The sequence below is a fragment of the Petaurus breviceps genome, unplaced genomic scaffold (genome assembly GCF_028583685.1).
Source record: "Petaurus breviceps papuanus isolate PSGF00001 unplaced genomic scaffold, PetGlider_PUasm1.0 90879, whole genome shotgun sequence".
Taxonomy (NCBI): Eukaryota; Metazoa; Chordata; class Mammalia; order Diprotodontia; family Petauridae; genus Petaurus; species Petaurus breviceps.
The window spans coordinates 13,016,064-13,040,328 of record NW_027187368.1 but is presented as its reverse complement, the minus strand read 5'-3'; the positions used below and the strand labels follow the sequence as shown (position 1 = coordinate 13,040,328).

The following is a 24,265-nucleotide window of genomic DNA, read 5'->3' as shown; positions in this document are numbered from 1 at the left end:
TGCCGCCCCCTAGCGGCTTCTCAGACCAAAAACTGGGGGTGGGGGCAACTCGGAGAGTGAATCCTTTGAACCCAGTCAAGACCCCCAGCGCTAAAGTGGCTGCGGCCGAAAGTCCAAGGAGTCCGGACACTCAGCCTGGCAGTCTCAGTCCTCCCGATATTCCAAAAGGTTCCTCCCCAATCCGACCTTCCGTGCTCCCAGGTTCCTTGTGGTTTTGACACTCAGTGTTGTATTTTCTTGGATCCTTCCATGTTGTCTCTACCTGGACACCACTTTTCAAAATTAGGATCGAATGAGATGTATGTAAAAGTCCTGATCGGGTGCCTGGCACATAGTAGGTGCTATGTAAATGTTTATTCTCTTTCTCTTAAAACTCAATATAAAAGTGAGTTATTGTTTCCTGCTTTGATGTTCTGTGTTCAATAATCATGCCTGGAATCCTGGGGGGAGAGGGGCGGACTCGGGAGCACCCATTTCCCCGTCCTTATTTCATTAAAATTCTCTTGCTCCAAAATTCACACAAACGTCCCCACCATGTAAATTTTATTGTCTTCCAGTTAATTATTCCACTTCTTGCTTTGCTTTCCCCCACATCCCTGTTACACCCCTGACCTCTAATCCCAAATATTTTCCCTCTATCCAGCCTTATCCGGCTCATGCTTTAAGGCCCTGCTCATGTCCCACACATGGGGTCAAGTAGGGTCATTCTCCTCTAAGCATGTACACTCCTCATTTCAGTACATATATTCAGTACATTTCTTGCACATAGTGAAACTAAGTGCTTGTTGGGTTAAAGTGGACATGGGTAAATGCCCACAGATTTTAGAATGTCACAGCTGGAAGTTACCTTAGAACACAGAATGTCAGAGCTGGAAAGGAGCCCAAGGGCCATTTATTCCAATTGCAGATAAAGGAACTGAAGACCAGAGAGGGAAGTGACTTGTTAGAGGCCACACAGCAAGCAAGTCAGTGGGAGAAAAAAAGCCTATCTTTTCTCTTTATCTAGACCATGTGAGCTTATCTTATACAGCCCCTTTACAACATCAGTGCCTAAAAAAATGTTGTTTATTAATAAATTGAGAAAAGAATAAAATGAAAGAATCCTCAGCTAAGTTAGGAGTTGTGTTCTCATCTTGGTTCTGCCTCTTTGTGTGACCCAGAGAAGGTTCTTTCTCTTATCAGGGGCCTTGGTGTCCTCCCAAATAGGAGGGCTGTTCCAGTTCTTTGAATCTACCATGGTGGGAGAGGTGGAGTGGAGGGAGGTGCCGGTGAGGAAGCCCAAGCAGGAGTGGAGGTGAGCCAATATTGCAGATTTTCCCAAGGGATAAATCTCCCTAGGAGCAATATAGGGGAAAGTGGAGATCTCCATCCTTGGCCTCTCCCTCCCCCCAACTCCTGCAGAGCCATTTGGATCTGGGTCACCCCCTTAGCTCAGGCTGGCTGCTGGGTGATGGATGAGGCTAGCCTTGAAGTTGACATGCCTCTCCCTAATTGTGATTAACTATGGGGCGGAGAAGGGGTCCCTATGCATCGGCCGATTTCCCTCTACTCTCCCCTCTTCTTGGAGGGGGAGGCATGACAGCTGCACACTGGAGAGTTGAGGCCGTGAAGGGGTTAATGGGAAGCGTATCCATCTGAGTCCCACAGACAAAGGGAAGGGTTAGAGAGCTGGGCTGGGGAGGGCTGTGCACACGTCAGCTGGGAGGATGGGTGGGTGGGTTGGAAGCCACTTCCCGAGGGGAAGCAACGGGGTCAGGCAGTAGATAACCAAGGTTCTTATTATGTCCCTGCCCCCATCACCCACCATCTCACTTTACCTCCTTCTCTCAATCCAACCCTGTTCTGAGTCCAGAGAGCACCAGAAGTCATTGTATGGAAAATCTCTGGTGCATAGACTCTCAGAATCGTAGACTACTAGAATAATAGAATCTCAGAATTATAAAATACAGAGTACCAGAGCTGACAGGGACCTCAGAGTATAGAACACTGTTGTTCAGTCGTTTCTGTCATGTCTTCCTCTTGGCACAGATACTGGAGGGGTTTACTATTTCCTTCTCCAGCTCATTTTACAGATGAGGAAACTGAGGCAAACAGGGTGAAGTGACTTGCCCAGGGTCACACAGCTAGCAAGTGTCTGAGGTTAGATTTGAACTTAGGAAGATAAGTCTTCCTGACCCCAGGTCAGCACCACTTTGCCACTTAGCTACCCCAGAGAACATAGAATACTGGACCTCTAAAGGACTTTAGAACATCAAACATGGGATGTCAGAGCTAGACTGTCTTACAAAGGAGGTCCAAAGAAAGAGTAGTGACACATGTAAGGGTCACACTGTAAATTATCAGCAAACCTAAAGTTAGTCTCTTTTTGGAAAAAGTCATCTTATCAATTCTTATGACTTTGTATTTACATTGATAATTGTGAGAGGGAATATAGCATAGGGGGAACAGGTAAGGCCTTGATGGGTTAACCTGGGTTCAAGGCCTGCCTGTAGAACAAAATGTCAGACTCTGTGACCTGGAGAATGCTGTAATCTGTCAGTGCTCTGGGCAAATCTCTAAAACTATAAATTGCAAAATTGTTGCTGATATATGCTTTGAAAGTTTTTCACTTGAGAGTCACTGTAGGTTTTCTGCACTGATGAAATTACAGATTCAGACTTAAAAAATAAAAAGTACAATATTTAGCTTATAAACAGTACTGCAGCAGAAAAGCGTGCTGGATATGGAGTCAGAGGGTATGGATCTGAGACCTTCTGTCGGTACAAACATCATGTGACCTTGGGCAAGTCACTTAGTCTTCTTGGCCTCAGTTCCTCATCTGTAAAATGAGATTAGACTAGATGGCCTCTCTGGCCCCTTGTAACTCTAAATCACAATTCTCTGAAATTTTTTAGTCTTTTTTAAAAGGACTTTCATATGTAGATCTCATTTTATACTCTTTCTTTTTGGAGGGGGAAGACAGGCAACTGGAGTTAAGTGACTTGCCCAAGGTCATATACAACTTGTAAGTGTGTCAAGTGTATTTGACAATTTGAACTCAGGTCCTCCTGATTCCAGGGCCATGTGATAGTAATGGCAATTAAAGATTCCCCTGTATTGGCTTGGTTTTTAAATTGATTGTGTTAAAACCCAGAGCTTGTTAATCCCACCTGTGGGATGGACTTGTTCATGTGAAAGAAAGTCCTGAGCTAGGAGGAGCTGGTGACGTAGATTTGGAGAGACAGGAGAGAGGCAGAAGAACTTTTTGGAAGCAGCACCTCTTGGAGGCAGAGAGAGACTGAAAGAATTGCTGGGGGGCCACTTTGAATTGCCCTGGACTTTTGAGACCTGCCCCCGGAGCTGCCAAGGACTGAGGAGACATGGCTGTTTTGCTGGTACTTTGTGTCTGTTTTGATGTTGTTTTGCCAGATTTGTCCACTGGTGAAAGACAGTCCTTTTGTTGAAGAAGTCCTGGAACCTGGCTGTTGGCTAAGAGCTCCTGAGACTGTCCTGCAGACAGAGAGTGAATACTGTCCACTGGTGAAGGACAGTGCTGTTGTTGCAGGGGTCTGGGAAACTTTCTGTTGGTTCAGAAGCCCTGAAGAAGGATTTTCTTGTTGTATGTTTACAGAAATCCTGGGAGAGGGTTTTGCTAATGTTTTCAGGGGTTCTAGGACTGTTCTACAGACAGAGGATGAATTAATGAAGGGACTGGCAATGTATCTTGTGGCCTTGCTAAGCTTTGTCTCCCCAGGAACTAAGATTGCTGAGAACTTGCCTCGCCTTGTGTCAAGATGAAGAAAAGACCTCCATTTGGGTATTAAGTGCTGTGCTTAAACTTGATGTAACTCTGGGGTAGATTCAATTGTGATCCAGGGGTGGGGAACTTTTGACCTTTTTGTGCTCTGTGATTGAACAAATGAAGGTATTTTACTTATGTTTGGAAACTAATCTCCATTTGAGAAGAGGGGCTTTGTGGTGGACTAAATGAAGGTACAGCCTAGGGGTGGAGTAGTATTTAGGACAGGGACTTTGTAATTGATTGAATGATTGGAAGGTCCTGGGGTGGGATAGTACTTGGAGATTATTTAATCACACTTAGTAAATGCTGTATTTTGAATGATGTCATGTTTTGATCTTCTTTGTTCTTGGTTGGTCACTGAATAAAATGGAGAGCACCTATGCTGGTATTTTGAACCTTGGGAAGCTGCCTTTCCTTGACATTACATTACAGGCTGGTGCTCTACTCACTGTGCCACCTAGCTGCCTCATTTTATTCTCTTCAAAATTTTTTTTCTTTTTGAGGATGTGGGTTCAAAACTCCTCCTATGGTCTTGGGAAACTCTTTGCCCTTCTCTGGCTCCCATCTTTAAAGTGAGGGATGCTCACTAGAATCCAGCTAGGTGACTAAGTGGATAGAGAGCTGGTCCTGAAGTCAGGAAGACTCATTTTCCTGAATTTAATATGGCCTCAGATACTTACTGTGTGACCCTGAGCAAATCACTTAACCCCGTTTACCTCAGTTTCCACATCTGTAAAACTCTCCTGAGAAGAAAATGACCACTCCAGTATCTTTGCCAAGAAAACCTCAAATGGGGTCACAGACACGAGTGAAAAACAACAGTAAAAAGAGCCCCTTTTAGCTTTAATCATGCCTGACCCCTTCCATATATGTTCTTCTCCCAGTTTACCACTCCTCTGACTTGAGCCATAGGGCCACCTGGTGGAGCTGAGCTACATTTCAAGGCAAGGTTGTTGACGTAGAGAGAAAGGAGATGCCTCAGAGATGGGGCGTGGGGGGTGGGGGTGGAGGTGGAGGGGAGCCTCTCGCAACAGAAACAAAAACCTGGTACTGGGACATGGTGCATAATCCCAAGTACCAACATTTAGGATGAGAAGGAGCCTTTCACACCTATGTTGTTACACGGGATATTTAGAATCAGTCAGAATTCAGCAGTTGGATTGGCCAGGAACACTCCTATGCCAATTTTCTTCCCTTCTTCCCTACTCCAATAAATTCAGCCCTAGCCCTTCGAACTCTCCTTCTCTTCCCTCCCCTTCCACTATTCCTCTGAATCTTCCTGTGTTGTAAGCAGCCTTCCCTCCTTCCTGGACTTTTTCCTCTCTCATACTTTTCATCATCTGCTACTCACTGAAACCTTGATTCTTCTGAGGTTGCCATCTCTTGCCATTCTCTCTCAGTCTGGCTGCTCCTTCTCTGAGTAGCCTGAGATAGGGCTAAGAAGAAGAGTTACCATGCTCCTTGCTCCCCACTGCCTTGTTCGAATCTTCCTTCTTACATTCTTTACATTTTTTGACCTCCAGATGTTTGTGGTTGGCATCTATGAACCTCAAGACTACTCTTTTTCCTCATCCCCCAATAAGTTTAGCACTTGACTTTAAGACTTCACCCCAGCTATGGTTCTCTTCAAATACTCTGGCCTCCCAGGTTCCTTACCCTTCTCATTTCCCACTATCTCAGTCTCCAAGATACCACTTCTCCTTCCCCTAACCCCTGCCCATTTGCCCCATTTTTCTAGTTGAGACCCTGCGTGAGTCATAGGATCATAAAATTTAGAGCTAGCAGAGAGCTTAGAAATTATCTAGTCCAACCTTCTTTTAAAGTTGAGGAAAAGGAGATGTGGAAAGGTAAAGGGATTCCCCTAATTCACATACCTAGTAAGTGGCAGAGCTGGGATTTGAACCTAGGCTTTCTTATGCTAAGTACAGGATTCTTTTCACTGTATCATGTGTCTATGGCTAGTTCCCTCTGTACATCCAATGGGAAACTGGGTTTTTTGAAAGGTTTGGTAAGTAAGGATGATTGATGGAATACTTTCATTATATATATCAATTTTCTTCCTCATGAAAATTGGTCATAGTATAGGAAGAAATTCCTTAGTGCTTTCCTTCATAGCTCTGGGAGCAGGGCATTCTCCTTTTCTTTGGGGTGAGAAACATGACCCATTATAACATCAGGAAGTCAGCATTTGTGCTGTGGAAAGCATATGCTGGATTAAGGCTCAGGAGAGCAGAGTTTTACCACTGAATCTGCCTTTGACCAAAAGTATGACCTTGGACAAGCCCATACCCTCTGGGGGCCTCAGTTTCCTCATCTGTATAATGAAGAAGTGTGATTCATAGCTCTTTAAAGTTCTTTATCTCTGATATTCTGTTCTAGGATTCTTCCAAGGGAAAGAAGCATTAATGGTGGAATTTCAGACAAAGTAGGCCAGATTCTAGGGGTGGGGGTGGGGTGCAGGGAGAAGCAAGGGTTTCCATCAATGAATGAGGCAGGCCCTGAGGGCTTCCAGCAGATTTAGAAACAAGCTGCTTTATTCAACAGACTCAGCAATTTGGACCTTCTTCCTAATTAGCTCTCCTGGTGGGTAAGATTCTTTCCATCTTCCCTCTCCTTTTTTCCCTCATCCTCATCCTGTAGGCCTTTGCATCTTACCTGTCTCTGAGGGACTGGAGTGAACTCTGATTCAAGTGTCTGACCCCAGGGGAAGGGAATCCTGTGAACAGGTCCCGTGGGCTTTGTATCTGAATTTTGGAACATTGTGACACAGTGTGTACGGAAAGAGCTGAATTTGGAATCAGAATGTGGAGGCTGGGTCTTTCTGCCACTCAAAACCTGCTTGGCTCTGTTTTCCTCCTTTATAAAATGAACAGGTGAAACTGGGACTCTAGACTCAGAGCTGAAAGGATTCTTGGAGGTCATATATTTTCCTCTTGTGGGGGAGACTGAAGTCCAGAAAAGTTAAATGACTTGCCCAAAGTGATAAATGATTGAGGTAGGATTTGAACCCAGGTCCTCTGAAGATCATGGCTTTTCCCACTGTACTACAATTTTTTCTAAGATCTTTTCAACCTCGAAATCTATAGTCCTATGAAATGAGGAAAGAAAGATATTTAAATAAATACTCTATAAGAGAAGAAAAAAAAGAGAGAATGGGCAACTAGCCCCAGTCCCTTGGTCTGGAGGTTAATGGAATTAATTGTACTTGTCACAATGTACCATGGACTGGTCATCTAGGCTTGCCATTGTCACTTAATTCTCCTTGTGACCTTGGTGAAATTACTCTCCCTTTTTAGGCCTCAGTTTTGTCTGTAACATGGGGATAAGAAACCTACACTACCTCCTTTAAAAGGCTGTTGGTACTTTGCAAGTTGTATAGCTTTAGAAACAGATGAGCAATTGTTACTGTTGTCAACTCCCTGGCCTCCTTGATACATACAGTGTCTACTCTGGCCAGAACAGTCCCATCTCACCATTTCTGGAACATTCAAGCTCCTTCCTATAATCTGAGGACATACTGTGGCATAATGGAAAGCATGCTGGATTTGGGGTCCCAGGACCTGTGTCTGACCAGCTGTGCTATTTACATACTTGGGTGACATTTCTGTTTTGGGATATTTTCAGTTTTTTCGAAGGCAAAATGGGAGTAGAGAGGAAGAGAAGGAAGAGGAGGAGGAGAAAGGGGAGGGAGTAGAAAGTCTTCTCTGATTCTCCTAGTTGACACTGACCTCATCCTCTGTGTACTTATAGTTAAAGACAGTTCAGCCTTGAGCTGTTTGACTTGGATTGGTTTTGTCTGGGTAAAGCTGAGCTATCTTCTGTGGAATCCTCCATAGAGCCAGGCACAGATTTTCCCCTCCCTCTCCTCTCTGTCTCCACTCGGCTCCATTTCCTCCCTCTCCCTCTCCCAGTCCCAGCCCCAGCCCCAGCTCCTTCAGAACTGCTTCCAAGTGTCAGTAAAGACTTGTGGATTGAAACCTAACCTTTTGTATTGAATGCTTTTTTTCATTTCCCAGGCTCAGGAAGTGTGAGGCTGCTCCAGATATGTGGGAAAAACGGAAAACCTTTGGGTACATTTTGTGCCTCTTCAAGGCTACTTCTCTTGTGTTATAACTGGCAGCACTTGAAGGATCAGAGGAACTTGGAGTAGTGGGTGGAAAGGAAAGGCATGTATGGGAGATGACAAGTGGGAGTGGCTGAACAGTCTGAGAAAACTCTTCTTTCTGTTGCAGGTGGATGGAGCCCTGGACTAGGAGGAATTAGGAGAACCGATTTCTTATTCCTAGCTCGGCCACCAATTATAGATGCACTCTTTCGACAAAGATCCTGCTCATTCTGTGCTTCAGTTTCCTCTTCTGTAATCTAGCAATCAGTTCTTATTAAACACGTATGTGCCAGGCACTGTGATGGAAGTAGAGAGATACAAATAGAGTCAATCATTTTGTGCAAGAAATTTCTATTCTAATTGTGAAGACAAGTTACATACAGTAGTAGAAACAAAGTAACTATAAAGAGAATAAATACAATGTAGTTGAAGACAAGGTGGTTTGGGAGAAGGGCATTAGCTTCTGGTGGGTGTAAAGCCAATCATGAGCAGCTCTCCTGAGGGCTGCTGCTGTGAATAACTTTAAAGATCTAATCGTATACTATAGTGAACTCTCTCTTGATTCAGCAATAAACTAAAGCAAAACATTCACAACAACATAATATAACAACTTATTACTAAGGTGGCCACATAGTCTTAAACAAAACATATCATTCAGTAAGTCACAATCTCCTCAGTCAATATAGAGTATCCAAATCAAGTCTTCTTTCATCTTGACTCCAGGCTGGTTTCCAATCATCCTCAAGGGAGGGGTAGCGGAAAGTACAAAGGCCATCTACCCTTAGGTCACAGTAAGTTACAATATCATCGGTTAGCACTGTGTACCCAAGTACCTCTTTCATCTTAACTTGATGCTGACTTCTAAACTCCATGACTCTTCTTCCGTGGGCTGGCCACTCCCAACTCTTGCCTGGATTCACAAGTAGGCAGCTCTCTGCTCCTGTTCCATATCTCAGGGGGACTGCTCCACTCCAAGCTCTTCACAGTTTCTGTTTCTAGGAAAACAAAGCTCAACAGGGCTACTACAATATTTATACACATTGTTGGCACTATCATCAATTCACTTTCTGTCTGAGAAATCAACACAAATCAACAGAGTGCTTCTGTCTGACAAAGTAATACCAACACAGAACAACAGGGTGATGACATCACAGATATTCTCTCTCTTAGCTCTGCTTGGTCCCAGTTCATACTTGAGCTTTTATCTGCTCTGCTTCTTCCTATTCTGCTCTTCCAGCAAGCTCCTCCCACTGTGGGTTCCATGTAATGACATTAGGCCTAGTAAGGCCAGGGAAGGTCTCCAAACTCCGAAGTCTATTAAGGGCAACACAAATGTATACTGTTTCCAACAAAGACTTGACACAATCAAAGACAAGGTTTAAAGGCACTTGAATAGCTGAAACAAAGCTGTTTCTAGAAAGACTACTTTCTTTGCCCACAGAGGGTGAGGATAAGGAGAAACTTTATGAGAAAGTTGGTTTGGATTAGATGCATTCTAAGGTCTCTTCCAACTCATCTATGAGTCTGTGATTCCATCACCTGAGATATTGTAGAGATTTTCTCAGCCTGGAAATACTGGGCCTACTCAAAGGATTGGCACAGGAGTTTTGACCTCTATTTTTGAGCTAGGCTAATTAACTCCTCCTTATGCATCCCAGTGATGCCCACACTCCCTGGAATTCACTATATTGATGCCAAATTTATTGATTTAACTTACTTCATCTCAGAGTTGCCAAGCTTGAGAGACCCACCATACTTAGTTTGATACTGTTTTCTAAAGCAGCTAGGTAGTATAGTGGATGTTGTTGAGTTTTTCATTCCTATCCAACTCTTTGTGACTCCATTTGGGGTTTTCTTGATGAAGATACTGGAGTGATTTGCTATGTCCTTTTCCAGTTCATTTTACAGATGAGGAAACTGAGGCAAAGTGACTTACCCAGGGTCACATAGCTAGTGTCTGAGGCTAGATTTGAACTCAGAAAGATGAATCTTCCTGACTCTAGGTCCAGTACTCTACCAACTGGCTGAATTTGGAGTGAGGAAAACCTGACTCCAAATACTGAACTAGATTCTTACTAGATGTGTGAGCATAGGCACGTCACTTAACCTTTTCCCCACTTTCCTCAACAAAATGGGGATAACATCTACTTCACAGGGTTGTTGTAAGGATCAAATAAGATGATATGCAAATATTAAAATGTTATACAAATGCTAGTGATGACATAACTGATTGATTGGTGATGTAGATAAAGTGCTGGAACTGGAGTCTCAGAAGACCTGAGTGAAAATCTTGGCTTGAACACTTACTCTGTGACTCTGGCCAAGTCACTTAATCTGTCTAGGCCTCAATTTCCTCATTTACAAAATGGGGGCAATAAAAGCAAAGGATCGTTGTGAGAACCAAATGAGAATTTAGGTAAATCACTCCTCAAACCCAGAACGAGCTATGTAAATGCTAGTATTGTTGTACTTATCACTAATTGTTATAATTATTCTAATGTCTCTTCCAGTCTTGACAGTTTTAAACTCCTTTCATCTCTTGAAATTTGGAGATTTCCTGATCCTGGAATAGTTATGAGCTCTGATTCTCTTTGTCTTGAAAAAGATAAAAAGCTGATTTTATAGATTCATGCAATGGTTGTATAGACCAGTTTTTAATCCGTTGCCCCCTTGTGCTGTTTTTGCTTATGCCTTGACAGACCCCCCACTCTAGGTTATGCTCTCCATATTCAGTTTCTACCCTTGCTGCAGTCGGAAATCATATTAGGCCCATCAAAAGATAAGTTGTTTTATCCCAACTGGAGGCTCATTGCTGCACAGCAATCCTCTTATTCTCCCCTGATTGACTATTTTTCACTCTCCCAGACTCTGCAGTTCCAAACCGTTTTTCTTCTTGAGCTTTAGACACCAACCATGCTTCTCTTGTCCTATCAGGAGAGGTCCTTGCCTTCTACTTTACTGACAGGCCATTCATTGGGAACTCTCTTTTTAATTCTATACCTCATTCACCTTCATCTGCCCCATTTTACTTAGTTTCTGGTAGAAGCTACCTTTTACTTTGCCAAGGTCAACCTCTACCTGTGCCCTTGATCCCCATCCCTTTTTGTCTATTCCTGGATCTTGCCCCTTTGATCTCTCTCTAGTTTTAACCTCTCCTTTTCTAGAGGCTCCTTCCACACTACATGGGTCACCCAGGTCATTCTCATCATTAAAAAACCTTCAATTGACCCTCCCACCTCCTCCAGCTAGCATCTGATATGCCTTCTTCCTTTTATAGTTAAAACTCACCCACCTTGATTTCTCTGCAGGTTTTGATGCTGTTAATCACATCTTCCTCTTAGATTCTGTCTTCTGACTTCTTTGACCCTGCTCTCTTTCCCTCTTTCCTTGATCACTCTTTCTCAGCCTACTTGTTGCATGTATGGGATCTGTGTTCTACGTCCAACTGTGGGTGTACCTCAAAGCTGTCCTAGTCTCTTCTCTCCCTCTACTTTTTTCTTTTTCTGTTTCTCTCTGTGATCTCATTAGATTACATATGTTCAGTGACCATTATCTATGCACGTGAGAGTAAGACCAAAATATCCAAAATATATATAGTTCCCATTCAGGTTTACAACCTGAAGAGTAATCTTTGCTTCCTCTCCCTCCTTTATCACCCCTCCCCCAATTCTAATTATATATCTGTCATTTATCTCTTTCTCTTCACTCAAACTACCATTTCAGTTCCGGCATCAGACTAGCAACAAACTAGTAATTAAGTAATGTTTGCCAGGAATTTTGTTTAAGTAGGAGAGATACTAATACAAGTAAAAAAAAACAAACCAGGGTTCCCCCCCCCCCCCCTCAAGAAGTTTGAATTCTAATGGGGGAAGAAAGCATATAAAAGGGAGGAGAAAAATTGATTGGGTGAAAGTATGGGGGTAGGAGAAGGGTATTGAAATTCAGAAAGTCAGAAGCACTTTCTGGTGGGGAACTAAGCTTGGCTAACCTTCCCAAAATGGAGACCTAGGCGGGACTCAAAAAATGGAAGATTATGGCTAGCAGTTTACTTCAGACCTCTTGCTTAGACTATTGTAATAAGCTCCTAGTTGGTTTTAACTTTGGTCTTTCCTCTCTGCAGTCTCTATTCAGTCTGTTCTTCATGCAAGTGCAATATACTCTTCCTGAATCACAGGTCAGACCATGCCATTCTTCAGACCTATGGACTGTTTCTAGGATAAAATAGAAACCCTTCAAACTGGCACTTAAAACTCCTCCTAAGCTAACCCTAAGCCTGCCATTTCAGGTTTATCTCATGTTGTCCTATCTTCCCCTCTCTGTCTCTCCTCTGACCCTCCGACTCCTTAGCGTCTTTTAAAACCTCTGCTCAGATACCACCTCCTATGGGAAGCTCCTCTCAATATGCTTAGTTATTAGCACACTCTTCTTATCCTTATGCTTGTTTTTCTATTTACAAATTGAATTTCCCCTTTAGAATGTAAGCTTGAGGGATGTGAGGTTTTTTTTTTTACATTTCCTCTTTGTATCCCCAGTGCATAGCACAGTATCAGGCATTTAATAGATAATTGTTGCATTGAATAAGTAGAAAAATGATTTTATTGATCTCAGAAATGAATGCATGAACTTATTTGAAGTACAAAAGCAGAGTGCTGTAGTAGATAGAAGCTAAGTCTCAGAAAGACCTGGGTTCAAGTCTTACTGCTGTCACATACTGACTGTATGCTCCTGGGCAAGTTCCTTAACCTCTCAGGGTTCCAGGTAACTTGGCCTGTGGGCTAGGCTACTTTTCCCCAGAGGTAGAGCATGTACCCCAAAGTTAATAACACTGGTTTCTAAAAACACTGACCAAGGTCGTGACTACCTAATGGTGGAATTTGTGGCTGTGACTCTTGAAGATAGGAGAGGGGTCTTCCCTGTTGGCTCATGTTATGGAAGCTTTAACCCTGCTGGGAGTAAAAGAGGGCAGAGGAGAGCTGGAGGTGTCCTTCCAGTGTCTGAGGGTCCCAGTGTCCAAGGGAAGCTTGGATGGGGATGTGGTTGACTCTCCATGGCTTTGGCTCTCCTGGCCCAAGTGAAATTCAGTCCAGAAAAGTTGTCTTGGTGCATGATCACCTGGGGCACAGCTGGTTACTTCCATCAGCTGACTTAAAAAGGTTCAGCACATTGACAAGAGGAAACATGAGTATCGCCCCAAATGCAGAACCCACTTGTTCTGCTGCGCCACACCATACGAGGGCACTGTGGCTCAGGTCACGCAGGTGCACCCCAGTCATCACCTTCACGTAGCTCAGGGTCCCAGTGAAAAGCACCCAAGAGATAACCTGAAAGCACAAAGGAGACACACCCCTTCCCTTCAGACAGGATCCTCATGACAAAAAAGGACCCTATGGAGCTGACCTGCCAGGGTAAATGAAGCCCCATTAGCACCAATGGGAGGCTACCTGAGGTGACTTCCCCACCCCAAAACCAGACCAATGGTCTGATACTTACTCTGGTCTAGAAGGAACTGAAGCAGAGACAGAGAGAAGAGGGGAGGACGGAAGGAGAGAGTGGAGAGAGTAGAGAAGGGCAGAAGTTACTTACGATGATAGCTTCTCCCCAGCGGGAGCCCTGCAGCAGAGGGCAGGGACTCAGGACAGCCATGGCCATGTTGTAGGCTCCAAAACCAGTGCCTGCCACTGTGATGACTCCCAGCCACAAGAGAGACCTGGGGAGGGAAGCAAAAAAGTTACGATGGGATGGGAAGTGTCCCCAGCTCACTTGTCACTGTCCAAAGTGTACCTTTAACTTCTTTCCCATATACACACCTCCAAAGTAAGCTTCTAAGGGGAAGCCTTTATCTGATCCAAACATGATTGGGATCCACATACATTGGATCGCCTTCTAGTAGCCTAGGGACCCGGGGGGGGGGGGGGGGCGGTTATTTAATCTCTGTATCCCTCTGGGGAAGTTTCTTTTCCTTTTTAAGCCTCAGCTTCCTGATCTGTAATGATGACAATGTCTGATTAGGGTATCTTCCAACACTCACATAGATGACAGAGCCACCCTTGAACCTAGCATGACCTGGGTTCAAGTCCTGCCTCTGACAAATCTGACTTTCTAACTTTTGATCTTCCCCATATGCTAGGCAACTTCCTAAGACTCCAGGGAAAGGTGAACCATCTTTTTCATTTGAGAATTCCCTTCCACAAATGAAGTCACAGGTCTCTAGCCATATCCTTATCTACTTTCTAAGGTCCTTCTAAGCTCTGATTTTCATTCATTTGGACTTGTTTATGTTAACACTTTACATGTTCTTAAGCTCTTTTTCTGTATGTGAACATTTTCTCAGTCAAGAACCTGTAATGTTCTGGAGGGGGAGGGACAGTATCTTTGGTGTCTTTGTTTCCCCAAGTCCCATAACCCCTAATATAGGGCTCTGCACACAAGGGAAATACAATTTATATTATGACACAGGCTTATATGTCCACAAAAATCCTTTGGTATTTTACTTATTCACTCTGGTATCTGCCAGCCCTCCTATACTTGAGGTGGAAGGTGATACTCAATTGGGACATGGAATCCAAAGAAGCCCAGCAGCTAAATTCATCCATGATCCCTCTTCTCTATTTCCAACCATCAATCTTGCTTCCACCCAGATGTGGGAGAATCAAAAAGGATAATAGTGTTTTTAATAGTGTCAAAATTTTTATGACTGGGAAGAATTAATGTGGATAGATGACTTCAGTGACTTGCCACAAACTCAGACATCTGGACCTGGCCCTAGCCCAGAGATAGAAATGCTCTTGGCCTTTGCTCTGGAAGGGAACCTTAGAACACAGGCCATTCCAGGTGGATAGGACCTGAAAGATCAGTGTGGTCCAGTGGAAGGAGCATTCAATGGCACCAGAAACAGAGGACCCAGGTTCAAATACTACTTCTTGACATTTAGTACCTCTTTATCCAAGAATAGGCAGCCAGGTGTAGCAGCAGATAGAGCACTGCTGAGACTTGAGAGTCAGGAAGACCTGAGTTCAAACTGACCCCAGATACTAGCTGTGTGACCTTGGGCAAGTCACTTAACCCTATTTGCCTCCAGTTTTCTTATCAGTAAAATTAAATGGAGAAGGGTATGTTGAACCCCTCCTGTATTTTTCCCAAGAAAATCCCAAGAGGGGTGTTAAAGGGTCAGATGTGACTGAAAGGACTAAACAACAACAAAAACAACATCTGAGAACACGTAGCTTCTAAGCTCAGTTTTGGCTTTATCCACTCAAGGAAGCTTCCCTTTTATATCCTTTTAGTTTTAGTCATTGGTGTTTTCTTCCTCTTCAATTTATCTTTAATTATTTATTATCTATTTAATTATCTATTTATTTAAACTTGGTCTATAACATAAATATGTCAATCAATCAATATTAAACAGGGTAATTTACTTAATATCTCTAGGCCTCAATTTCCTTATCTGCTGCGTTGATGAGCAGGTTAGATTAGATCACTAGTTTTGATTTTTGCATCATAGAATTCATTTCAGAATAATATCTTAAAATATGCAAGAAAATATAATTTTTTTTTAAAAAGCCAAGCCCACAGAATCCAGGTTAAGAACCCTTGGACTGGGGAGTGGGCCAGGTAGCACAGCGAGTAAGAGCACCGGCTCCAGTGTCGGGATGACCTGGGTCAGATACTCAGCACCACACCCAGAAATAACTGGCCGTGTAACCTTGAACAAGTTACTTAACCCCGATTGCTTTAACAAAAAAAAAAATAAAAAAAAAAAAAAAAAAAGAACCGTTGGACCTGATGGACTCTGGGCCTATGGGCCCTTCCATCTGTGGGTCTATTTTTTTTTGTGGGTCTATTTTGACTAGACTAGAGTAGGGCTTCTTAAACTTTTTTTGCTCAAGATCCGTTTTTATTGTCCGGTAATGTTTGTTGTATCCTGAGGGGGTGTGCAGTGCAAAGTAGGCATGCTTTTTGCTCAGAACCAAGGCTATAGTGAAGCTGTGAGAAGCAACAGGGCAAATGCTGCCAGAAACACTTCAGATTCATCATGTGTTTGATAGTTGGGTGTTTCTTTTACTGTTGCCAAATTTTCTTCAACCTCATATGGTGTGGTAACCCCCAGTTTAAGAAGCACTGGGCTAAAGGGAGAAGAAACTGAGGCTAAGAGAGGGGGGTGTGATTTACCCAAGTTAATGGCAGAGTTGGGATTAGATCCTAGAGGTCCTTGTTTCCTGGTCAATGTTTTATGCATTGTATCATTCTGTCTCTCTGTGGGGCTGCTCCTTGTTACCCTCTCCTTTTCCTGTCCCTAACTCTTGCTTACCCCATTCTCCACCCTTCCAATGGAGGGACACTCCAGGGGCCAGGATCACCTACCTATTGGGCAGGAACATAGCCAAGACACAAGCGAGGGGGTTGGCCATGGCACTAAGTACTGCAGACAGGTGGTAGGCCACAGAACCATAGGACATGCAGGAGTAAGTCTGAACAGAAGGGAGGATTCCATTGGTGAGGGCATTTGTGAAGATCACCAGAGTATAGATGAAGGCTAATTGGGCCCATGGCCAGACAGTGGTCCTCTTCTCCTCAGGCAGGGCCACTGATAGGCAGCTGTCTCTGTTGGTGCTGCCAGTTGAGGTTTCCTGGAGCTGGAAGGATCTGAGAGTCACCTGGCTGACTAGGAGATCCTCAGTAGAAAGTTCCCACTGCTTAGGGAGCCGATTCAGGCCGAAGAAAGCAGCCAGGCAGCAGGCCATCATGATTGTCAGCAGGATAAAGAAGACAAAAGGGGAGAAGTTGGCTGGCATGTAGCAGGTCTCCAGCTGAGGGGTGCTGGTGATGAGGTCAGGGTTCAGAGTGATATTTAGAGAGCCAAGCGTAAAAGATGCTTTAGTGATCTTAGGTAGCTCAGTGGTTGTAGAGCTGTTGGTGACTTGGTCACAGGTGTTGAGCCCTGAGCCCTGGGCCAGAGCCACCAGAGCAGGGAGGAAACCACTTAGTCCTTCCCCAACAAAGTAGGAAGTGAGGTACTGTGCTGGCAGGCGGGCCATGAAGGGCAGGAAAGTGACAGAGGAGGTGCAGTCCACCAGGGCCAGGAAGAAGGTGAGGACTAGAAAGGCTGTGCTATGGGAAACACCAGCCACCACTGAAGTCATCTCCCACAGGAAGGCGAAGAGGAGGCAGGCAGTAGTGCCCAGGGCCAGCACAACATAGATGACTGGGACCTCAGGGAGGAAGCCAGGTCGGAATCGGTGGAGCAGGGTGATGAGGAGTGGCCCCACATTGGCTAGCTGGATGATGATGGTGAGGTAGGAGGGTAGGTACCAACCCTCAGGCAGTTGTGTTACCAGCAGAGGCAGCTCTACCCAGAGTCCATTGATGGCCACCCAGGAGCCAGAGCCAAAGATGCAGACTAATAGGTGGGTGAGCAGAGCCATGGAATTTCTTCCTCTGGGGTTCCCTGAGGACTTCCAGGATTGTCTATGGGTATTGAAGGGAAGAGGAAGTTGTTTAATTTGCTGTATTTATACCCACAGAGCTTTTGTACCCTGTGCCCATATTTTAGCAGCTAATATCAAGAGGGAATATTATGATAAATTGTTCCCATCATTGGCATTAAATTCTCCCCTCCTCTGTCTACCTTCCTTCCTGACAAAGCTTAGTGAGAGCAGATTAAGAAGTATGAACAGCATAGAATAATATCTGTCAGCACTGGAAAGGAGCATAAGGACAGAGAATGTTTGAGTTGGGAGGAACCTTTAGAGCTGCCTAGTTGGACCCCTTTTTATACAGAGGAGAAACTGAGGCCCAGAGAGGGGAAGAGGTTGGACCATTGGTCAGGAGACAGATGGCCAGGAAACTTGACAATGGATTACAAATATGAGCTCTACCCCTGAGGGGTTGGGGGAAGTGGGAGGAGTGTGGACAAGTAGAAACTAGAAAGGATATGTGTTTGACGGGAAGCAGGAGGGGGGCAGCTTAAAAATTGTTGAGAGACAAACGTCTGGTGTAGGGGGAAAATGAAGTAACCACTTGGGTGTATGTGAGTGAGGAGGTTCGGGTGGGAGGGGAAAGGGGAGGTTGCCAACAGCACATTTTGGCTTGAAGTAGAGGTTTAGTTTGGCGAATTGGCCAGAAAGGACCTTGTTTCCTGAAGGTCCAAGGAGAACCAAGAGATATAAATATAGAATGAACAAAGGAGAGACGGTGAGAAAGCCAGAGGGCCTGAGAGTCAGAAAGGGAGAGAATGAGGGATCAGCAGAGAGGGAGAGACTGCAAAAGAAACAGATAGTAGATGGGAGAGAGGAGTGAATGAGTGAGGGTGAGAAAGAGACATGAGAGAGGAAGAGTCTGGGAGAAAAGAGCTGAGAAACACAAAGAGATAGAGCTCAAATGAAGACAGAGATCAAAATGGATGTGGGAGTGAAACAGAGCAATTTGGTGACTGGAGGAACTGGCTTCTTACTAATCTATACACAGTAACCATAAGGATAACTTGTAACTTTAACTATAACCACCAGCTATAGGCAGAAGTTCATACCTCCCCATTACCCCTTTCCACACACCCCACCTACCCTCCCCACAACTACCTTCCTTAGCCCCTAGTCCTCCATCCTTAACCAGCCAGAATTGTAAGGGGCAGCCTGGGTTGAGAGGGGACTGGGAGCTACTTGATCAGCTGCAAATAATACTTTTCTAAGCACTTTCCCAACCCTGATTTGGGTCTCACAACCAGGAAGGGGCAGGGCAGGAATGAAACTAATTTTATGTTTTTGTTCAGGACCTGTGTCTTGGCAGGTGGAAACTCCTTCCCCTGTTGCAGATAAGCAACTCATCTGTAACTTCACCAGTTTAGAGAGAATTTCCTGGGGAGCTGAAAAATTAAATAACATTCTTGTGCTCATGAGCACAGCTTTCTTGGCCCAGGATTCTCTAGGGCAAGTCTTAGAACTTCACAGAGAAGGAAATAGAAACAAGGAGGAGCTGTGGCTGGAGTGGCCTTGTTTAGCAGGGGTGGGGCTGATAGGCATGCCGTTGGCTCCAATGACCCTGGGTTACCAGGTGGGACTGTCTTTAAAACAAAAAAGACTTTTTTAAAATTAATTGTATTCTTAGCACAGCTCTTGGCACATGGTGGATGCTTAGTAAATGTTTGTTGGAGCGTGACAGACTTTGTTCAATCATTCATTCAACCTTATTCCCCATAGCAATAACCTTGACCCTGCTTCAGCTATTCAGGGGAGGGCAGGGAGCTTGACTCACTAACTCACTCCTTCCCAAGGATGGGTATAAGGTCTGTACCTAAAAGCATTGTCCTGGGAATGTTCCTGCCAATCCCTCAATCCTTTAGTGGATTGTAAAGAGAGTTGCTGTGGGAGGTTCCAAAGGGATGCAAGGAGGGAAATGGAGGGGAGGGGGAGTAGGGAAATAATAGCCCTCTTAGTTCCTCCTCTACTGATTTTGGAAAAACCTAGAAAAGAAATCTGTTAAGTCTTCTGAGTGACGGTTGGGTTTCTCTAATCTAACTATTAGTATTAGGAGCAGTGTTAGTGGGAGTGGGAAGGGAGGTTTCTCCAGGAAGTGCTAAGAGGTTCACCTGTCTCACAGGTTATTCCACTGCTTTGAAATTTGGCTATGAGACAAACTGATGGCATAACATGAAGAACTATAGTAAGTAGATAGGTAGTTGTTTACCTCTTGAGACATCACTGTGTAGTTAATAGGGCACTGGATTTGTTATCAGGAGGCCCTAGGTTCAAATTCTTGCCTCAGAAAGTAGCTGTGTGATCCTGGTTAAGTTAACCTCTCCACCTCAATTTCTTTTATCTATAAAATGAGGGGGAGGGATGAACGATTAATTTCTTAGGTTCCTCCCAGCTCTAAATATATGAACCATCTCCACAGTGGAACAGGGCCAAGTAGATTCCCAGTTTTAGAGCTGGGAGAGACCCTTGGAGGTCTCCCTTCTACCTTCCTAGATTCCCTTCTACCAGAATTCTAAATAATTAAAGTAACATACCTTAAAGATCCCCTGTTGCAGTGTTTTTCCCAGATAGTCTAGTAAATTACAGAGACAGAATTCGAATCCAGGTCCTTGGATCTGCACTTCCCACTGTACCAATCATTCTTCACTCTGCATACTGTCATGGATTTGAAAAATAGACTTCCCCACCCTCCAAATGGCTGGGACACTGGGGCCAAAGAGATGACAGGCAGTTATCCCTTGAGGGAACAAAGGGATCCCTCCTTCATGTTAGATGTTATAAATTGGGCAAACATTGACGCTGAACATAATCCAGGGGTGAGGTTCACAGTAGCTTTAACTGTCTGATTTCTTTTCATGAGTCAGAACTGGCTTGATTAGTTCTCCTGATTTTCAGGAAGCCTTCCTGAAAGAAAGGGGATTTTCTTTCAGTTATTCCTTGATTCTTTCCTGCCTCCCCTGGCACCCTTCTTAGGGGAAGAGCTCATAGGACTTTAAAGCTCAGAGGACTTTAGAGTTCTTTGAAGCACATTTGACAGAAGAAATTGAGGCCCAATGGATCTTGCCTAAAGTCACATAGGATTAAGTAGCAGAGCCGGGGTTGAGCCCCGGCCCTGTAATTCCAAGTCACTCAACTCTCTTTGGGAGACTCTCCCTCAAAATCCTTTTTATCTTGAAACCCAATTCCTCCCCTTTCCTCCTTTCCCCAGCTCCCCTAGCTAATGTCTTTTCTTTCTTTAAAGGGCTTCTTGTTGGTTCCTGCTTTTTATTTGTAACCCCGTTTTGAAAGAGTTGGTTGATTTGATTAAGGATCTGGCCATTATCTTCTCCCTTTTCCATTCTAGTCAGGCTGACTCTTTGTATCACACTCCCTCATCCCTCACAATCTTTCCGCTATCTCCCCAGAATACCTTACCCACTACAACTTAAAATCTAGTAGTTCTAAATTTTACCTTTCCTGCAAAGTCCCATTTCCTCCAAAACATTTTGTTTGTTTTGTTATAACTGAAGTAGCATTAGATGTAGGCCCAAGAATAAAGAGACTAAAAAAGTTTTCAATTCTATCACATTTCCTGGGTGACCATGGGCAAATGCCTTACCTTCTCTGGGTCTCAGTAATTCCATTTGTCTAATCAGAATATTTACTTAGGTCTTTTTTAGGCTGATATTCTATTTTCAGTGTCTTGACTTTTCATCTTCTGGGATCCATTTGTGTGCTGTTATTACTTGTTCTAAGGTTCCTTTCAAGTCATAGAGTCTGTGAGTTTCAGATTCTCCTAATTATACCTCATTCTAACCATCCATCATTGTATCCCATTCCTTCTCATTAAGGTCTTCCTCTTTAGTCAGATGCCACACATCCAATTCACTCTGTCCTTGGGCACGTACTCACACTGTTCTCCACAACTTGGACTGCTCTAGCTCCATTTCTATCTCTTTAAACCCTGGCTATCCTTCAAGGTCAGAATCTGGTCTTATCTCCTCAGAAAATCTTCCTGAAATAAGTCCGAGAAGGGCTCTGGACCACCTAGTCCAATCTCCTTTTTTGGAAAGGGAAAAAACCAAGGCTCGGCTCAGAAAGAGAAAATGATTTCCCAAGGTCACATAGTGAGAAGAACCAGGACCAGACCTCAGCTGCATCATTTTATGATCTTGTGGGACATTGCATATATATTTAACCTCTCTCAGGTTGGATTAGGTGCCATCTGAGGTTCCTTCCAGCTCAAAATCTATTTTCTTTTGAGTCCAAAAGCAGGGATTCAAATCCATAGTTATCACTCCTTTTTCTGAACTGTTTTGGTACTTATAGTCTATGCCATGCAGTCAGACACTCAAGCACATGCTGTCTAGAATGGCTTTTAATTGTTTGTCTTCCCAGTCAAACTATCTCAGAGGTTGTCAAACTATAACCTTCAAGGTAGGGTGCAGGTCAACTCCCTGGGTATGCTCCTTGGCCTCATTATTGGAGTGGAGTGAAGATGCACTAGAGTTCTAGAGACGAAACTAGATTCAAATCCTGTCTGGGATTCTTACTACTCTGGGAGCTCAGACATGTAACTTCATTTTTCTTAGTCTTGGTTTCCTAATCAGTAAAAAGAGGGGGTTTTACTAGATGGAATTTTGGGGTCCCTTTCAGGTCTATATCTCTGCTTCTGCCATCCAAAGATCCCTGATAGGAATTTCTGCTAGTTGGCAGAATCAGACAGCCAGGATGAAGAACATAGTATTTTAGAGATGGAAGGGACAGAATAGAAAGAGCCTGGCATGAGTGTGATTTGATTAAAGAGGAAGGTCCTAATGGGAAGGAATAAAATCATCTGGATGGTTAGGCTGCGGCATGATTAGAACCACAGAAAGGGGTTTTAGAACATTAAGAGCATCAAGTTCAGGCTCTAATTTACAGAGTAGGTAACTGAGGCAGAGGGTAGCTAGGGGGTGCAATGGATACAGTGAGGGCATGGAGTCAGGAAGACTATCTTCCTGAGTTCAAATCTGGCCTCAGAATTTATTACCTGTGTGAACCTGGGAGAGGTCACTTAATCTTGTTTTCTCAAGTTTCCCAACTACCATTCCCCAGTTAAAATGAGCTGGAGAAGAAAATGGCAAACCACTCCAGTGTCTTTGCCAAGAAAACCCCCAATAAGATCATGGAAGAGCTGGACACAACTGAATAAACAAAGACAACAACTGAGGCAGAAAGAAGTGACTTGTTTAAAGTCACATAACTGTTAAGTAGAAGTCCAACCCTCTGACTCCAAATCTAGGTCTCTTTATTAAAAGTCAGCACTTCATGCTAGCTGCCAAGTCTATGGTGCTTTGCACTTTATAGACCCCTTGACAGAGGATTTCTTAATCAATTATCCTTGAACCTTCCCTATAAGGAGGGGGGCTGGACTGTTATTCTCACTTTATAGAGGCAGAAAAGACTTCAGTGGGGAAAAGGGAATTAACTTGATCTCTATCCCATAGTAAGGGAATGAGGGCAGGGAATCAAACCCAGGTCCCCCAAACCCAAATCCCACAATGCTCTTTCCACTCTGTTCCAGCTGCTTCTTCCAGTTAGAGAGAAATGAGTAAATGATATGGAGCAAGATGTGAGGTCCATAAGATGAAGAAAAGCAGGATCAAGAAACTGGGGGGTCCTTAGGGAAGGGGAGGGGTGAAAATCTTCAAGGCATCCTCCTCCCTCAGGCAAGCCTGCATCCTAAGCCCTCTAGAAGAACAGCCCTTCTCTGTGATATCCTGTGGAGCCTCCCACAGACTCCTCCAAAGGCCCTAATAAATAAACACCTATTGATCCATCATTAGCCAGATTGAAAATATAAGGGTATATATAGACTTCTGCAAAAATCTGAACTTTTTCAATCCTATTATTTTAGTCTTCCTACGACACTGGCTTTCTATGTCTTGGTCAGTTCTATAAGTCTGTCAATGACTATTTATTAAGCACCTACTATCTGCCAGGTACTATTTGCTAGGTGCTGAGGATACAAAAAAAGAAGCAAAAGATAGTCACTACCCTCAAGGAGTTAACAATCTAATGAGGGAAACTGACATGCAAATAAATAAAAAACTGACAAAGAAGCTCCATACAAGATAAATAGGAAATAATTAAGAGAGGGAAGGCACTAGAATTAAAAGGGGTTAGGAAAGGCTGCCTATAGAAGCAAGTCTTCCTCTGGGAGCAGTGAGGACTCCAGATTGGATCTGATGCCAGAAGAGCAGGTTTCAGGTTCTGACTTGGGCTCTTAATTAGGGGTGTGATCTTGGGCAAGTCCATCTCTGAACATCTGTCAGTTCCCTAATCTAGAAAACAAGGGGGTTGCTCTAAATGATCTCCGTGGTGCCTGACAGGTTTGTCCTATGAGCCCATGAAACCAGAGGTGTGTCCAGTCTGGAGCAGGGCAGCCTCTAGGCTCTTCTCCCACCACCCAAGGCAGGAGCCCTTCCTGGCCAAAAGTCCTCCTCAATTCTCCCACCATAATCCCCCCAGCTCCCTCTATTCCCCTTAGCTTGGTAGTTCCCAAGAGCCCTGTGTCCCAAGAGTATTTACCTGGAGGCAGCCTTTGTCAGGAGGACTAGGGAGGAGTTGTGAGTACTGGCCCTGGACCAGGCCAGTCTGTCCTCACTGGGAGTCTTGCTTCCCTACTGATCTCCTGGGGACAGTCCGGGGCGTAGCGCCCTCCCTAGTGTTCACATGAACAGATGCCAGATTTCTGAGCAAGGTCAGCTCCAGCACTCCCTAGCAGGGGAGGGATTCATAAACTACTCTCTGGGTCCCTCTGTCTTAACCCCCTCCCCTAGCTTCCTCTGTTCCTCCCCTTTCCCCATCGCTCACTCCCCTCCCTCTCCATGGGTGGAGATGACAGCCAGGGAGAGGGTGGGGGGAGCCCTGAAGGAGTTGGGGGAG

General features: G+C 44.3%; 1 protein-coding gene across 5 annotated transcripts; it reads right to left on the bottom strand.

The window, feature by feature from the left end:
* Positions 1-12,464: 12,464 nt before the first annotated feature.
* Positions 12,465-24,048, bottom strand: SLC52A3 (solute carrier family 52 member 3). Of its 5 annotated transcripts, XM_069073876.1 has the most exons (6): positions 23,909-24,048; positions 19,891-20,260; positions 19,566-19,697; positions 16,248-17,351; positions 13,470-13,593; positions 12,465-13,207 (listed from the first exon to the last, which is right to left on the bottom strand). In XM_069073876.1, exons 4-6 carry the CDS (start codon positions 17,306-17,308, stop codon positions 12,995-12,997), a joined length of 1,398 nt encoding a protein of 465 aa, XP_068929977.1. In that variant the 5' UTR covers positions 17,309-17,351; positions 19,566-19,697; positions 19,891-20,260; positions 23,909-24,048; the 3' UTR covers positions 12,465-12,994. The 5 variants fall into 5 exon arrangements, with proteins under 5 accessions (XP_068929977.1, XP_068929976.1, XP_068929978.1 ...); XM_069073875.1 differs by lacking the exon at positions 19,566-19,697; XM_069073877.1 differs by lacking the exon at positions 19,566-19,697 and having other exon boundaries at positions 19,891-20,062.
* Between the last annotated feature and the right edge of the window lie 217 nt (positions 24,049-24,265).

Excerpts from the sequence above, each read along its gene's own strand:
- SLC52A3 (XM_069073876.1), bottom strand. The coding sequence starts at position 17,308 with ATGGCTCTGCTCACCCACCTATTAGTCTGCATCTTTGGCTCTGGCTCC. Across the intron at positions 13,594-16,247 it reads GCTATGTTCCTGCCCAATAG|GTCTCTCTTGTGGCTGGGAG; the intron begins GTAGGTGATCCT and ends TTCCCTCCCCAG. Across the intron at positions 13,208-13,469 it reads GCTGGGGAGAAGCTATCATC|GTTATCTCTTGGGTGCTTTT; the intron begins GTAAGTAACTTC and ends TTGTGCTTTCAG.